The following is a 12746-nucleotide window of genomic DNA, read 5'->3' as shown; positions in this document are numbered from 1 at the left end:
TGTTGTTGCAGATTATTGTGATCGTATAAAAAATAAATAAATAAATAACTACGTGACGCAGTATATCAAACAATTTCACACTCAGTTTTTGACATCGGCGATACTCACTTTATTACCTATACATTTATGAGACATTATGTGCAAAATTATGACGTGATTTCCACAAATCAGACCACTATTTTTTTAATGCCATTTTTGTGATTGTGTACATAGGCTCTTGTCAATTAAAAGTAACAATATTCATTGAAAAGTTGTTGAGATCAAAAGTGATCATGAAAGGGTCAGTCCATCCTTGGTGAATATATTGAGATTACCTGAAAAAAATAAAAATAAATAAAGCATCAGAAGAAGAACTGTGATTTTGATTACTGAATATATCTGAGAGAGAGAGGGGGTAGGTTTTGGGTTAGGAGATAGAATAGTTTGTACAGTCTAAAATCATTACGTCTATGGAATGTCCATATAAAACATGAAAACATGAAAACCCAATGTGTGTGTTTTATCTTTTATTATTTTTACAGTTTGACTGTTGTGTGTGCCTTACTTAGCAGATGACTTGTTTCCACAGTTGAGCTTTTTGCCTGCCAAAAAAGATAACATAACACAAGGATAGTATGTTTAATGGTAATCTTTATTATAATGTATTGCATAAATCTAGACATACTCACTGAATATGATAGCTATGCCCAAACAGAACAAAACAGCTGCAAATATCAGCCCACCTCTTCTGATTAACTCATAATCTGGCATAAGCACACACATAGTTACACACATGATAACATCTATTTGAAATATCTATTAAAAGTAATCCAAAACAAAAGTCAACTTTAAAATGTGCAGTAAAATATTCCACAGTAATTTAAAATAGTTAAAGTAACCATCAGACATTCTTACCATAGGTGAAATCAGCATCTGAATAGTCTGAATTTTCTTAAGAGAGAACACACAGTGTATCATGTTAACTTTAAACCTATATAGGCCAAATATTATTCTTACATTCTCTATAATAGATTTTTAAATATTTTCAATGGATAGTTAACCCAAAAATGAAAAAAGAAAGAAGAAAGAAAGTCATGCAGGTTTGGACAGACATGACTGTGAGTAAATTATGGCAGACTATTCATTTATGAGTCAACTATCCTTTTAATTTGTGTGATATACAACTCCAAAAAAAGTCAGTTCTGATAAATACTGTTTATCAAAATAGTGTAGGCTATAAAGTTAAATCATACTTACCCACTCCCATTGTTAGCAATGGTGCAGGATCTCAAAGTTTGAGTGAGTTGATAATTCCACAACTGTGCTATATGTTTGAGAGAGTATAAGTGAGAGAGGAGTTTGTGAGTGTACAGGGAGCTCCTTAAACTCTGGAGCGAATGCAAATCAGTAAAACAGGGAGGAGAGAGAGAGAGCGTGCGTGTGCTTCACAAGTAACGACCTTCAAACCCTTTGCTCTGACCTGTCTTATCCAGTAAACTTCAAAACACACACATAAACACAAGCCTTTGGGCCATTTCTTAATATCTAACCACTGAGCAGTGGTGAATATGCCCTTGCAATAGGCTGGAAGGTCACTGAAGCTCATTGAGAAAGAGGCAGACCATGAGAGACCGATTCAATCTCTGAAGGCCAAATAATCTGCTAAGATAAATTAAAACATAAATAAGATGAACTCATGATGCTAACTCCAAATAAAATTACATTTATTGTTTAAAATTATTTATTTAAATACTTTGTGATTTCAGAAGGACTCCAAACAGTCCGTTTATCTGTTCTATTTCAGAGGGTAGTTAAAAATTAATCTGCAATTTTCTAAAGAACAAATAAAAAAAAGTGTAGAATAAATACATAACTAATTACTCCAGTTTCCAGTGGGTGTATTCATAAAACCAACAGATTGCTTCAGCAGTTATCTCTTGTTTTTTAAATAATTGCAAGTGGAAAATAATGACTCTTAAGTCACTCCTCTCTTCTGTTCACATACAGAAAGTGTGTATACTCTTTTTCACTTTAATAAGCTGAAAGATAAAGCTATCAGAAATGGACTAAGTCAGGTATTCTTTGTAAAGTTAATGATTATGACTATGTTAAAAGAACCTGCTAACTTTCAGCTTTTCAGAGAGGAAAGAATTTGTCTTCAAGGATAGTAATTTTAATTTTCAGCAAATGTTGGCTGAAAAGCTCAAATAAAAAGCCATCAAAGCCTACAAACTTTTACACTCATAGTGGAGGACACTTCTGTTAAATATGCAGTTCCACTGTCTGTACAATTAAAAAGGCAGTAAATGTTTTTGTAACATTTTTGATTTTCATTGATTTTCAGTGGACATTACAAAGGAATGTCATATGGTTTTATGATTTGCAGTCTGATGTGAGAAGGAGGAACTTCTCTGAAATGTATGTCTTTCTGTGTCTCACTCACTCCACGGGGTAACTGCTGTTTTGGCAACTGGGCCTATTCTTGCAAGAATAAATACTTCTCTTTTTATTAATTTGACTCTGATTTTCTCTTACGCAGTGATGATGTTTAACACAATTGTTCCACAAGAAAACTCTTTTCATTGCATTTATTCTAGGAAACAGTAGTTGATGACCTCCTCAGAACATAATACACAATATACAATGCATCCAGAGGGAACTGTATTGCTTAAATGCTCTTGTATTTTGTTCCTAAACAGTAATGTAGTCTATGTTTTAATCAAGAACATTTTTATCTCCAGAATAGAATACAATCTTATTTACAAAAGGATTAAAACTCTTTGGATCTTCATAATTTAAATAATAGAATGTTACAGAAATATATTTACTGCATTTTACTGCAATTCTGTGTAAAATGTTGTCAAATCTCTGATGTGTCTGCAGCTGAGTAGAGTTGGCCTATTTGTTTTTCAAGGTCACAGAAGGTCATGGTCGCTCTTGCTGTAATAAGGAAACAGAGAGAAGGATATAAAAGAGAAAAATAAATAAAAGTATGTAAAACTAACACTGTTAGTTAATATCTGTGTATTTTGATATGTGTGTGTGTGTGTGTGTGTGTGTGTGCACTTAAATATGCAAAAGCAGTGTTTTTACCTGCATCTTGCCATATATCCACATTAAAAGTCTCCCGACGTTACTGTAGACCCCTGGACGGTTCTTCTTTCCACAGCCATTTCCCCAACTCGTTACACCTGTGAGATACCACTGATCATCAGCTTTACACACCAATGGACCCCCACTGTCGCCCTGGAGAGAGATCGAAAAGTGAGGAAGAAAAAATGATAGTAAAGCATTAACTAAACATCAAGGGCGTGGGTTTGATGTTGACATTAGAGAGACCCCCGACCCTATATTTTCTATACTCATGATAGACTTTTTGACAAAGGTTTTTTCCAACACACAGCTTCTGAAACTGGACCAGTGATGTTATGGCGAAGTATGTGTTTAAGACCACACGCTCTGTTTAAGACTACTCTGCTTTATATGTTGCTGCACTATGGTAGAAAACTGCCCCCCTACACGAGGGTTCAGGGTTTAAGTTGCCTCCCCCTAATGGCAGGTTCCTTAAGTAGGCAGCTCACTTAAGTTTTCATGAAGTTGTGGCTGCCTTCCCAAATGCTGGGTCCCTAAGCAGGCAGTCCCTTCATGAATCATTGCAATGTACTCCCCCTGATGTGGGTTCCTTAGGCAGGCAGCTCTCTTAGGTCTTGAAGTAGTAGCTGCCTTCCCCATGAGTGGGGTATTTAAGCCATAGACAGTATGAGAAGTGGACAGAGCCATCTCATTTGAACTCGATTGAGACAAGTGAAGCCCATTTTTTAGGACATCCGTTCCTGACGCACAGACTCAAACCGACTCAAACAGAGCTTGATGACGTAGATGTGACGTGAGCAACCCGTCTGTCTTCTATAGTGGCTGTGGCATGAGAAATCTGAATCATTCCCTTCCGAAACTTGCAGAGGTGGAGAGTGTGAGTAGGAGCGGTCCATGAGCTAGGAGCAGGAGAAACTTTTGCTAGGTATTCTGATTAATTATTTTGTCATTTTGCCTCCACGTTTCCCCGATTGCCCGCGAGCTTCTCCTCCTGTCCATACGGTAATCTCTCTGCGACACAGAGTCGCGTGGTTACGCAACCGTTAGCCTACTCTTAAAAAACTGCTTCTACAGGGCCATAACATAAGCTACAAGGTAATGGAGCATTTTATACATTGTCATGTTTCTTTAGAAATAAATAAAGGACAAATGGGGTCTTCCTCGGATGTAAAGTTATTTGCTGTCAAAGTGACGCCAAAATGAACGGGACTCAATGGAAATGCTAACTCAAGTGAAGTTCTGCTACAAGATGGCGGCACCTGGCCGGCTTCCGGTCGATGGATTACCCTTGATTTAAGCAGGCGGCTCCCTCATGAGCCTTTTAAAATGTATTAAGGTTGAAGCTGCTTCCCCCTAATGGTGGGTACTTTAAGCAGACAGCCGCCTCCCCCAGAGTTTGGGGCCTTAAGCAAGCGGCCAATTCACGAACCTTGGCAACACATTAAGGGTTCCTTGAGTAGGCAGCTCCCTTATGCCTTGCGAAGCATGAAGTTTTTGCCAAGGTGTGGCTGGTAGAACGAGTGCACCTTCCACATTATGGGTTTTAAGCAAGGTCCTTCTGAGCTTCTGAGCACTCGTGATCTCCAAGGTAAGGGGAGCTCATGTATGAGCATGTTGCCCCCTTTTGATTATCATGGGCAGCCGCCTCCTTCAAGTTGTTGGCAGACTGCTCCCTTTTTCTAGTATGCTATAAAGTTCAACATTGTAGATGCCTCTCCCTATTGGGATCTTAAGTAAGTCTTGCTCCCTTGTGGCAATGAAGTCGTAGCTGCCTTCCTCAGAGCTGGGGTCCCTTAAGCAGGAGGTTCCTTTATTTAACCAGAGGGAACCGCCCCCCTTTTTGGAGTTTTTTTAATTTCCCGAAACAAACTTTAGCATCACAGGGTCGTAGCTGCCACCCCTATTTGGGTTACAAAGTAGACGACTCCCTTGTAGTAAGCAGTGAAGTAGAAAGAGCCTTTCCCACTCGGGGTCTACCAAAGCAGGCAGTTTCCTTGTGTGGTCGAGCTTGGGTAGAGCTTGAGATGATCCCCAGAAGGGTCTTTTGTGGAGGGTACCCTCCCAGCTATCGGGATACCTTTCTTTAACCTTTTTCCAGCTCAGGCAGACCTTGGTCCACAGCTTTACCACAGCTTTTTATTGTAACTGTTTTTAGTTTCCTCTGGTGGGCATAGTTCCCTTCCTTATTTGTATTTTAGGGTCCTATAGTCTAATCTGCGGATCACAGTCTGGGTGAGCATTGTATTCATTTCGATCGAGGGTATTTCTGTTGAGTTCTTCTCGGCTTCCCAGAAACCCAATCTCTGGCCCTGGTGAGAAGCGACTCTTTACCTGAGAGTTCTCTCTGGTTGAACACTCTTATTTCAGGAGTGCTGGCTGTGCAAGATACTGACCTTAGGTCAGGTAAGCTAGCTTCCTTTTGTATTTCTGAAGCTGCAGCTGTCTCCCACATGCTGTGTTTTACAAGCAGACAGTACCTTCATAAATTTATACCAAGGCCCCCTGATTGCGGGTCCCTTAGGTTATGAATGACAGGTGAAGAAACCACTGTTTTCCTTTGCCAGTATTCCCTTGAAGATAATGTCTCGAATAGAGGCTAGCAATACGCAACCTTCTGCTCCATCTGTCTAAATGAAGAAGGCTTGGAGCTTGGGTGGTAGCCATAGGGAACAATGTAATTTAACTACATTAAGTTAAAGTTAAAGAGGGTAAACTTTATCATTCAGCTGAACTGTACACATATATTAAAACACTTACCGTATGTTCTCATTAAATGCACGTCCTTTAAAGAGAGCATGCCGTTTTCTAATGTGTTTGACTTCTCAGGTAATATATATGACCCATTTCAGATGCATCCAAAATTACAACAAAAGTGGTTGCATATAACATATATTTTAATTATTTGATCAAAATTATTGCTAGGGACAATTCAGTAGCCGCTGGATATTGGTAGGTCCTTACTAAATGACACCCTTGCACATTAAGGATTATAAAGCATTATGCATTGAGCAGTATAAAGTTTAAGCTGCAATATCATATTTTACCAAAGGGTGGCAGTGTTTGCATGCAAAGACAGCAAGCTTCTGAACATGAGAATGTATCTAACCTGGCAGGAGTCTCTCCCTCCGTTAAGATCTCCTGCACACTGCATATTCTCTGTGATACCTCCATGATACACAGTAGATGAGTTACACACAGATGAGACTATCAGGTCTACTTTGACCTCCATCAAAGAAGTGGAACCACTCTCTGCGAACACACATGTTGAGAGAGGCCAGCATTATTAAAAGCCTACATGCAAACCCAGACAACAACAACAAAAAAAAAAAATACAAACACAATTACATACCAGCCCCTTGCCGGGTAACTCCAAAGCCAGTAGTCCAGCACTGCTGGGCAGGAGAAAATGTCTGGCCAAACACAGGCAGGCAGATAGGCTGTATATTACCTTTAACAGTGTAGAAACCATGTCAGTGGTCATAAATGCCTTTTGACTTATATTTATGGCAATTTAGCTACAGAATTATATAATTTAAGCTATGACATGCATCATATAATTATACTTGATAAATAAATGTGACTTTATTTGTGTTTGTGTTTGTGTCTGTGTACAAACTCACTGGCAGGTGTATTGAGTTTTAGCAAGGCAATGTCATTGTTTTTTGTCACTGGGTCATACTTCTCATGTAAAATTATTTGCTTTACATAATATGGGCTGGGAAGCCGGAGCTGGGACACCAAACCAATATACACTTTCCAGTTACTAGGCAACTGAGAGTCTCTTGTATCCCTAAGAAAAGGGGAAGAAAGCTCATTCATTCATCTTTTCATCCATCCATCCATCCATATTTTTTTTTAATTGTTTGCTAATGTATTCAATCTTAATTATAATTACAAGCTACAATATTGTTTCCAACATGTAGACTAGTCATCAAATCTTTATCTATCCATCTAATGTAATGTATACTGACTTGGGGAAGCAGTGAGCAGCGGTAATGATGAAGTCTGGAGCCAACAGAGTTCCTCCACATGTGTGAGACCCTTGGAAATGCAAGCTGGCCTGCCAGGGCCACTGACCGTCAGCAGCCACACTTCCCCCAATGATTCTTGTGGAGACGGGTGGCTTTCCACATTCTGAACAGGGAAAGAACAGGAGGGAAAGGAAGAGGGTGTTTATACTTCATTATCATGTGTCAATAACATGTAGCAACAGTGTATGGGTACTCACTGCTGCAGAGCAAGGACACGGTCTGCTGACCAGGACAGGATGTACTACAATTAAAACAACATTGTTACACACGCAATTGAGACCAAGAGTATTTCTTTATTTCTGTTTTGAGGGGATTTTTTTTTTTTTTTACACCTTTTTGCTTCTAATTACACTGAATTATAAATTTGGTCACTCTTTATTTTAAAGGGTTGTTAGTTCACCCAAAAATGACAATTCTGTCAGTATTTACTCACCCTCATGTTGTTCCAACCCTGTCGGACCTTCATTCATCTTCGGAACACGAATTAAGATATTTTTGATGAAATCTGAGAGCTGGATCACTCCATACTAGTCCATAGGCTTCTTGAGAGATTGAAACTTGCCGGTGTTGTTTTTCGACTACCTGCCAAATTATTACGCCCCTCGTTGAAATTAGTACCTGATTACCTAATACTAACTCCACCCCTAATCCCAACCTCTCCCCAACAACTTATCCTAAACCTACCAATACTAGGGGGGTAATAATTTGGCAGGGGTCAGAATTTGGCACAACATCGGCCTCGAAAATTATTAAAGACATCGTTAAAATAGTCCAAGTGACTACAGTGGCTTAATCTTAAATTTATCAAACAACGAGAATACTTTTTGGGCGCAAAAGTCCCCCAAAATAATGACTCTATTTCAACTATTCATTTCCTTCTCTCTGGGCCTCAAGTCAGGTTACTATAGTTTAACAGCGAATGATCTGTTGTTGTACGTAACACGCATGACACACATGACAAGCGTTGGCCAATAGTGAGCCTACGTGTGATGTAGCTCTACGCTATCACACTACATTAACTGACTAGAGGCCCACAGAGGAGGAAATGAATAGGCCTAGTTGAAATAAAGTTGTTATTTATGTTTGTTTTTGTGCACAAAAAGTATTCTTATAGCTTGATAAAGTTAAGATTGAGCCACTGTAGTCACTTGGACTATTTTAACGATGTCTTTAATAACTTTTCGAGGCCGGCAAGTTTCAACCGCCCAAGAAGCCTATGGACTATAATGGAGGAGTGATCCAGCTCTCAGATTTCATCAAAAATATCTTAATTCGTGTTCCGAAGATGAAGGAAGGTCTTACGGGGTTGGAACAACATGAGGGTGAGTAAATACTGACAGATTTTTTTTTTTTTTTCATTTTTGGGTGAAATATCCCTTTAAGGTATCCATGCTACAGTGTAATTATAGATTGAAGTACTGAGTACTAATAATTAACTACATGCACTTACTTTAGGGTTAAGGTGTGGTTTAGGTTAGTTGCATGTAATTAAGAACAATTTACAGTAATTACTCTAGTGACTGCACGTAATGGTGCATTTCAAAATAATTTATGGCATTCTTTGATTGCAGATGGAGAAATTAAGTTTATTCATTCTGTTCACATAGACAAGACAGGAAAAAAAAGAAAATTGTAGCTATACATTTGGTATAGTTATACATTATTCATATGTTTTTATAGCATCTGCTTACGACCCAGAGTTAGGTTAGGGGGTGGACCTAGATGATTACCTTTTTTTTTCTCCCAAAAAACATACGTTGTCATACAAATCACATTTTGTGAATTTCTATGAATTGACAGGTCATAAAATATGTATGTTTTTTCATGAAATTAAGTATAATCTGTTGCTTTTATTTGAAGGCTATTGAAATGTTTGCCTTAATAATTATTATGCCAATATACAATTTATTAGACAGTATTTAAAGAAACGACAGCACATTTATCCAATGGCAAATACAAGTTTTGTAACTGAGTTTTGTAAGGCCATAAAATTAGGTACTTAGCATGAGCATATTAGCATTAAAGGCACTGATTGCCATAACTTTATCTCTCTTTTTTGTTGTTTTTGTTCTCTGTAGGTTATACTATTTTTTTCTGCTTGAACTTTTCTGCTTACATTGGGGGGTTTTTTCAGCAGTAAATTATGCTAGTTTCTGGGTTTTTTATAATAATTTTTTACCTTCTATTAACGCTTTCCTGGATGGTGTTTGTAAACTGACTGTTCATACTTTGAAAGGTGGATGAGTTGGTTAGCAAGAAACCATCTTTATGACTCCTGTGGAGCACATAAAACAAAAAACACACATGAATACAAATTTGAATATTATCTAATGCTTGCCTGTGATTCAAATCCATGCCAGCTTCCATGGTTATTTTCATTGTGAAAACCAGGTTAAATGTAACAAACGAACATACAGTGATAGAGATTTGGGAGATTGAGAGTGTATATTTTATACTTACTTCCTGAAGCCAAGCTGTTGGCAGGTTTGGTCAGCTATGTTTGTATTCCAACCCTCTGCGCAGACTGGAAGGAAGACCCCGGACTTAAAGGTCATGACCTGCAATTCATTAGCTGTCCCAAACCGCACTATAGAAAGATTGAAGGCAAATTAGTGTCAGAATATCAACCATAGGATTTCCACATGAAAAGAGATTTTAAAAAGTCACTTCGTTAAACATATATTTCTGTATGATTGACACTAACCACAGCGAGATTCATCGCTGCCTTGAGAACAGTCTCTCTTCCCATCACAGTCAACTGATGAAAGGGGGCATGTGTCTGTCTCCTTCGAGCTCTTGGAGAAAGCCCACAGTGTCGGCCCGTAACGGACTGTGCAGGAGTTGAAAACTGAGTTACAAAGACTTGTAAAAATGTACTCATCATGGATGTTACTGTGGTTATGTAAGCGTTAAGCTTTTAGGTGAATACTAAATACAATTCACACAACCAAAACTACAGTATTTGATGTTCTGGGAACAACTGTTTTTATGACTACATACGTAAAAATATGTGCTTACCTCCCAGCCATATGGCGATAACAACCAGCACCACTACAAAAGTAGCACCACTAGACCCTCCATAACAACACCTTTTGCTCTTGCAGAGAACTTGCCTTCTCTGTGACGGGACTGCAAAAAGCAAACAAAAATGTCTATTGACAGTCTAAAATTATTTATTGCCTAATTTATTTTTTAATTACTATGTTTAAGACCTATATATGTGTATAGTTAGTGTGTGTTAAGTATTACTTGTCGCTGCTACACGAGGAGCAGATGTTTGAGGTATTGGCTGGGGAATGTGGTACGGCTGGATTTGGTTGGCCGACAATATCTGAAGACTCGGATATGAAGGTGGAGCCGTGTTGTGATTCACCACAGAGTCATATGAGGGTGGAGCCTCAGTCTGTATTCATAAAAATATAAATGATATATTTATAAAAGATATTTAAAAGGGAATACATCTAAAAAATGTGAGCACACTGTGAGCACATCTAAAAATATGTATTCCCTTAAATGCAAGATATTTAAGGGAATACATATCTCTATAAACACTGTTCGCTCTCATCTGTCATCCAATTAAATTCACTGTAAACAACTTTACTGTAAATCAGATTTCAAATAAATTGTTTATACATTTATGATAATTCTTAAATTCAAGGCCCTGTGCTGTCACGATTAGCCACGCACTTCCTGGGTTAACTTGGACTACCTTTCCCATCATACACCGCTTTTCTTTTGAACAAGGACAGATTTTACCTTAAAACAGGCATTCAGGGAGTAATTATTTGTTATAAGTTTAGTAAATGTATTAGACTACCACATTATGTTGTCATAATTTATGTACAATTATAATTAAGCATTTTATGTTCAAATGACCACATTATTGGCCAAATCAATTTTAGAAAATTATTCAAACATTTTTATCCTTATTTCTAGTTAGAATGTGTGTGTGTGTGTGTGTGTATTTGCGTGCGTGTGTGTGTGTGAAACAAATTTGTACTGGGGGATTACCATTGTGAGACATGCCAAAATGCCGATTTTACTTTTTTTGGTCATGCCTGTTCAAATGTGTGACTATGCGATGAACCTGTTGCACATGACAGCATATATTTATGTAAGCCCACTGCCCACATAATTAGCAGGTTATGATACGTACACCTGCATAGCAGCATATTGAGTCCACAGTAACCTGAGCCTATTTTTTTTTTTTTTTTTTTGCCACACATAGTTCACTAAAGCCAGCAGAAAATGTAATATAAACTTTTATGAAGCAACTAAAATACTGAAATTAAATTAATCTCAGCCAGGTCTGACGCATCTTTTTCGGTAACACTTGACCCATTAATACTAATTGTTTTAAATCCTTCCTACATGTACTGTGCTGGACTAACTGGGACTGGTCACAACACTTGCATATTGTTGCCCTATTGTTAGTTTGATTGCTTCTAATTGCTCTCCTCATTTGTAAGTCGCTTTGAATAAAATCGTCTGCTAAATCATGACTAAGTTAGGCTACACCAACAGGCACATAGTCTGACTAAATCCAGATGATTGAAATGTATTGTGTATCTGTTCTCTGTATTTTCATAGAACAATCTGTAATAATTGTTTAATAAATGATACCTTAAATGCTGATTTTAAACTCAGTTTTGTTACTAGGATTTACTTGTGAGGTTTAGAATCTGCCTTTCCTTCTTAAGTTATGTTGCAGATCTTATTCTCTCTGACAGCACCCAGTTGGAACATGTTATTTATAATAGGCTACACACAGTGAATCATTCACTTGGTTGCATAATATGCCTCATTTTATAATTCCTATAGAATATAACTTTTCTGCAACCAATTATAATAATTCTATATGTATAGTTAATTAGTACATGTTACATTGGATACAAGTCAACTAATCCAATTGCTAATTAGGACACATTACCACGACAACTGTAGTGCTATATAGAAGCTAGTCACTATAAGAGAAAAACATTACAGCAACAAGAACATGATACTAATACAAGTGCTCACTCACCCTTTACAACAATACATTGACAAAACAACAAAACCACAGTTACATCAAAAATGGCAACAAAAAGAACTAATCACTAATTAAAAATACAATGGGAAATATTGATATGTTTGTATATATGTTTGCTTTGGAAATATTTTGTTAAGTATTAAAGCATTCATACCTGTCTGTGCTCCATGTGATTATCTGTTAAAATAGATTGGGTAGACTCTACCTGTACTTCAGCGATGTGTTTATTCTCTGTCATGCACCTGCTATAGTGACACAGTACAACTCTAACATCGTCAGAAAAGGACAAACCCTGAGTAACTCATGTCTTCTTCTCCCTCTCTCTTTCTCCTGTTTAACTGGTTTTACAGGCAGCCTTTCAATGTTTCTCAACATGTCCATAGAAACATTGTAGTGCAGATACACACGCAGAGAACAGAATTTTCCATCAACTGCTTTCATCATGAATGAAAGCTAAAAAAAATGGGAAACAGGAAAACATTGCTTAATTGATGGTATCAGATTATGATTCGCATCACACAAGTATGTTTACCCATATTTCACATTTCATACAATAACTCACACAACTTGAATGAAGAATGAAGGCAAGATAATGTGAGGGTTGAATATATTAA

General features: G+C 37.6%; 2 protein-coding genes across 4 annotated transcripts; both read right to left on the bottom strand.

The window, feature by feature from the left end:
* Positions 1 to 85: 85 nt before the first annotated feature.
* fxyd2 (FXYD domain containing ion transport regulator 2) lies at positions 86 to 1381 on the bottom strand. Of its 2 annotated transcripts, XM_039659082.2 has the most exons (5): positions 1237 to 1380; positions 895 to 930; positions 669 to 743; positions 545 to 581; positions 86 to 314 (listed from the first exon to the last, which is right to left on the bottom strand). In XM_039659082.2, the coding sequence occupies exons 1-5, from the start codon at positions 1244 to 1246 to the stop codon at positions 311 to 313; spliced, it is 162 nt and encodes a 53-aa protein (XP_039515016.1). In that variant the 5' UTR covers positions 1247 to 1380; the 3' UTR covers positions 86 to 310. The 2 variants fall into 2 exon arrangements, with proteins under 2 accessions (XP_039515016.1, XP_088986358.1); XM_089130232.1 differs by lacking the exon at positions 86 to 314 and having other exon boundaries at positions 541 to 581; positions 1237 to 1381.
* A 1172-nt stretch (positions 1382 to 2553) lies between these two features.
* tmprss13b (transmembrane serine protease 13b) lies at positions 2554 to 12446 on the bottom strand. 2 transcript variants are annotated; one of them, XM_039658696.2, is made up of 13 exons: positions 12287 to 12446; positions 10353 to 10506; positions 10122 to 10232; positions 9808 to 9933; positions 9564 to 9690; positions 9283 to 9378; positions 7301 to 7344; positions 7044 to 7206; positions 6693 to 6862; positions 6422 to 6520; positions 6179 to 6321; positions 3073 to 3225; positions 2554 to 2919 (listed from the first exon to the last, which is right to left on the bottom strand). In XM_039658696.2, exons 1-13 carry the CDS (start codon positions 12368 to 12370, stop codon positions 2905 to 2907), a joined length of 1485 nt encoding a protein of 494 aa, XP_039514630.2. In that variant the 5' UTR covers positions 12371 to 12446; the 3' UTR covers positions 2554 to 2904. The 2 variants fall into 2 exon arrangements, with proteins under 2 accessions (XP_039514630.2, XP_039514631.2); XM_039658697.2 differs by having other exon boundaries at positions 12338 to 12385.
* Positions 12447 to 12746: the final 300 nt, after the last annotated feature.

The sequence above is a fragment of the Pimephales promelas genome, chromosome 4 (assembly GCF_988280905.1).
Source record: "Pimephales promelas chromosome 4, fPimPro1.hap1.1, whole genome shotgun sequence".
Classification (NCBI taxonomy): Eukaryota; Metazoa; Chordata; class Actinopteri; order Cypriniformes; family Leuciscidae; genus Pimephales; species Pimephales promelas.
Note: the sequence above shows the minus strand (reverse complement) of the source record. Positions and strands in the feature narration are given on the sequence as shown.